The sequence below is a fragment of the Manduca sexta genome, unplaced genomic scaffold (genome assembly GCF_014839805.1).
Source record: "Manduca sexta isolate Smith_Timp_Sample1 unplaced genomic scaffold, JHU_Msex_v1.0 HiC_scaffold_3412, whole genome shotgun sequence".
NCBI classification, from domain to species: Eukaryota; Metazoa; Arthropoda; class Insecta; order Lepidoptera; family Sphingidae; genus Manduca; species Manduca sexta.
The window spans coordinates 8,949-12,717 of NW_023594478.1; the positions used below are offsets into that span (position 1 = coordinate 8,949).

At 37.8% G+C, this 3,769-nt stretch overlaps 1 protein-coding gene across 1 annotated transcript; it reads left to right on the forward strand.

Annotated features, from left to right (window-relative positions):
* The first annotated feature begins 1,592 nt into the window (after positions 1-1,592).
* Positions 1,593-3,518, forward strand: LOC119192945 (CLIP domain-containing serine protease B15-like). The gene is made up of 4 exons (XM_037446675.1): positions 1,593-1,605; positions 1,648-1,820; positions 2,606-2,765; positions 2,953-3,518. Exons 1-4 carry the CDS (start codon positions 1,593-1,595, stop codon positions 3,213-3,215), a joined length of 609 nt encoding a protein of 202 aa, XP_037302572.1. The 3' UTR covers positions 3,216-3,518.
* The last annotated feature ends 251 nt before the right edge of the window (positions 3,519-3,769 follow it).

Here is a 3,769-nt window from a genome sequence, read left to right on the forward strand (position 1 = left end):
TGCCAGTGTTAGTCGAAATCGCGCGGAAGATATGGGCAAAGGTAACCCGAGCTAGTTCGGCTTCACGTTAACCGACTTTGTATAGTTGTCGCTTTTTACGTCCTTCAAACGTCATAATTTATTATACTACCAAGTTGCGGTGTTTGTAAATTGTCATATTCATTTTATTTTTTGATAGTTCTGTGACATTTAGCTACCAGCGCTTTGTTTATTTAGAAACTACAAATAAAATTGTATTATAATGGAAATAACTAACTACTTTGTGATCAGTTAATGTCTACCTTTACGTAAGTATATTATTAGTATGTGATTTCACATATTAGTATTTAGATGGTTAAATATTTAAAGTAGATCTGAAAGTTTTTGATTTCAGACGCAAAATGTTTGTTAGAAGAAAATAAATATTATATTTTACTGAATTTAAAATATCACCACGATACAAGCAAAAATTAATGAATAACCTTTTTTGATTATTTAAATTGAAAATTATATAAGTTTATCATGTAGGTGCATTTAAACTGTTGGTCTGTTTGGCGATCGTGATACCTATTTCTATAAGGAGAAATTACATTTACTTACAGTTTATATTAAAATAAACAGATAATCTTAGGTACCTACGTAGTGTGGTTATAATTTGAATACTTACTTTTGTTTGCTGTTATAACAAATTAATACGCAGGTACTTATATTTGTGATTAATGGAAGGAGAATTATCTACGTTTATTGTTCGATTTTATGGATGTTTGAATTATTTACGCATAATAGGTAATTTAGTAGGCATGTCAATGTGTGTCGACTTAGATTCAAGACTAATTCGTTGTCTTCGTTTTTGTTTTCCATTAAATTGCCCCCGATATCCTAACTGACGCCCTTCGAAAAAATTTCACCCTTCGCCACTGTTGTGCACTATAATATCTCATGCATGAGCTGGCTGATTTCCGTTGAGATTGACCGCCGTGTCGGAAATTCGGCCAGGAGGAATTCATTCATTCATCTTGTTACAGCTGCACATTGCCTCACACAGGACAGAATGAAACCCAAGGCGTCTCTCTTCGCCGTAGCCGCTGGAAAAATCTTTCGATCATGGGACGACCCGAACGACGTAGAAGCTCAGAAATCCGACGTGAGCACAAAACAGAGTTATTTCACATTTCTCCTATGTCGCTGATAGATTACCATAATCTTTCAATATTAATACACCAGATTTTGCGTTGTGGATTACCACCTTTTTGTGCAAATAAAGAACATTGGTAAGAATTAAAAGCTAGAAAAACAAACTAGACGTCAAAATAAAGTACTTACAAATTAATTCAACTAATTTCACATCAGCATAATTTCGTTACTTTTATGCAAAGAAATTTATCAGATTTATTAAGTAAAAATTAAATAAAAAGTATTTATCACATAGCTGAAAAAGTTGCACTTATGATACCCAAATGATACCTACGTCAAAACAATTTATAAGAATTATTATTATTTCTAAATAACACCTAAGTTCATTTATACATATAGCTACGGATATTTTAAATTAGCATAAGTTAAAATAAAGTAACCATCTCAGTTCGGCAGGTAGGGGAAATAAAACGATGATAATGATTATTGAGGGCTTTTAAAATCCAAAAATTCATTGTCATTTCATATCTGCAGGTGGATGCAATCGGGATCCCGCCGCGATACCAAGGACATGTGGGGAACTTCAAGAGGACATCGCCATACTTTTCCTCAACAAGGCGTTCACGTACAACGAGTTCGTACGACCAGCTTGCCTCAACTTCAATCCTGATTATGACAAAAATCAGCTGGAGGGAAACATGGGCAGTGTAAGCGATGTTCCTTCAATAGAAAGATCTTCTTTGCACTAACAGAGTTTCATTAATATAAATAAACTTCATACAATTGCATCCGATAGGAAATCAGTTAAATCAAACAAGGAGATGACCCGGTTGGCGTTGGTGCTGACGCGAATCGTTGAAGCCGAGCCGTTATCGGTATTTCATAATGCGATGATCGAATCGGTGTGCTGTTGGGCAAAGTGTCGTGTAAATCACTGGCTTCAGTTAAATCTACAGAAACAATAAGTCCATATATTTGCGGTTAAAATGCGTCCATTGGTAATTATTTTGTCTCCCGCTTCGCTATGGAGGGAAGTGGACAATTCATATTTCCAACTCCTCCCTATCTTTGTATTTGATTAATTTCGTTGCGGGATAAACACCGATTAATGTTCCCTATGACTGGGCGAACTTCACCGCGCAATATTATAAAATGCGGCGCATTACTAATTCTGGCTCACGGGAGTTGTAGAGGATGTGTGGGTGAGAAAATAAAAACAGTAATAAATTAGTTCACGATTTTTTCCTTCACCGTTAAGCAAATGATAATTCACAAAGAATACACACATAACTTTAAAAAGGCAGAGGTGCGTGCCCTTGGGTTTCAAACCTACAGATATTCGTATCGGCAGTCTGTTCCCTCCCAACTAGGCCACTTCGAAGCCATAAATGTAGATGTATTAAAATCATTTCATTCTTAATCATTACCATGATATGCAGTTCACACACTACATGTCGGCTGGCTAATACTTTCGTCTATCACCCGGATGTAGATCGTGGGCTGGGGTCTGACGGGCGAGAACTCCTTGCCGTCTGAGGTGCTTCAAGCCGCTGAGCTCCCGATCGTTCCCATCGACAAGTGTATAGAGGAGAGCCCAGTGAGCTTCAGGAGCGCCATCACCGGGGACAAGATCTGCGCCGGATATACCAATGGTAAAATATTGGTTAAATACGTGAGAATATAATTTCCATTAAACTTAAACGTTTAGTTAGTTACTGGCAATCCTCATATAACATGAGCCAATTATTCGATTCATATTATATATTGTGTAACTTAAAGCCCAGTAGTATTGATAATATTTTTGTACTTTCTCACATTCTCTATGTCACGTTTCTCCAGGCACAGCGGTGTGTCACGGCGACAGCGGCGGCGGACTGACCATACCCGGCATGGTGAAATGTGCGAACGTCGATCCGCCGTGTTTTGAGTTAAATATGTTTCTCCACGGCGTGACTTCCACCGCCCCCACTTCAGACAAGTCGTGCAACATCTACACTTGGGCCACCTTCACCCACCTGCTACGTCACGAGCACTTCGTGAAGGCCCACGTGCCGGATATAGAGAAGTCTTGTGTGCCCTTAAAAGTGTATAAGAAAAAATAACTTCTACCTGTTTAGTCGCCACCATTCCGCAAAGATCATCAGCCTGATGCGGAGCAGTTAGACGAAACGCTGAAACGCTATACCAAGCCGATCCAATTTTTAAAGGAATAGACTTTAATGTTTATCATAATTTTACCAGGATCTAAAAGAATAATCATCAATATTCTTGCCGCTAGTGTAACCACTGGACATATATGACTTAACATCTCATGTCTCAGAATAGCGAGCGCAATGGAATACCAAACAATACTCTCTAATTTAAGTTGTTGGATGGTATTTCTACTGTTTATGGGCGGTCGTATCGCTTACCATCAAGCGAACGGCAAGCTCGTCTCGTCATTCAAAGCAATAAAAAATCTCAAAAAGCGAATGGAGAATCGAGTGGCACGAGCGTGATCATTTAAAGAGAACTTATGACGCGGCTATGTTTGTTTACAGTCGTAATGGCTTATTGATTTTGTTATTGACCCTTTGTATTGACACAATAAACTGCATAGCATTATCAAGCTAATTAATAAACACGTTATTATTTATTGATTTATTTACTTACATCG

Bases quoted from the DNA above. Each gene is read 5' to 3' on its own strand.
- LOC119192945 (XM_037446675.1), top strand. The intron at 1,821-2,605 runs GTAAGCGATGTT...ACCCGGATGTAG, and splicing joins TGGAGGGAAACATGGGCAGT to ATCGTGGGCTGGGGTCTGAC. The intron at 2,766-2,952 runs GTAAAATATTGG...ACGTTTCTCCAG, and splicing joins CTGCGCCGGATATACCAATG to GCACAGCGGTGTGTCACGGC.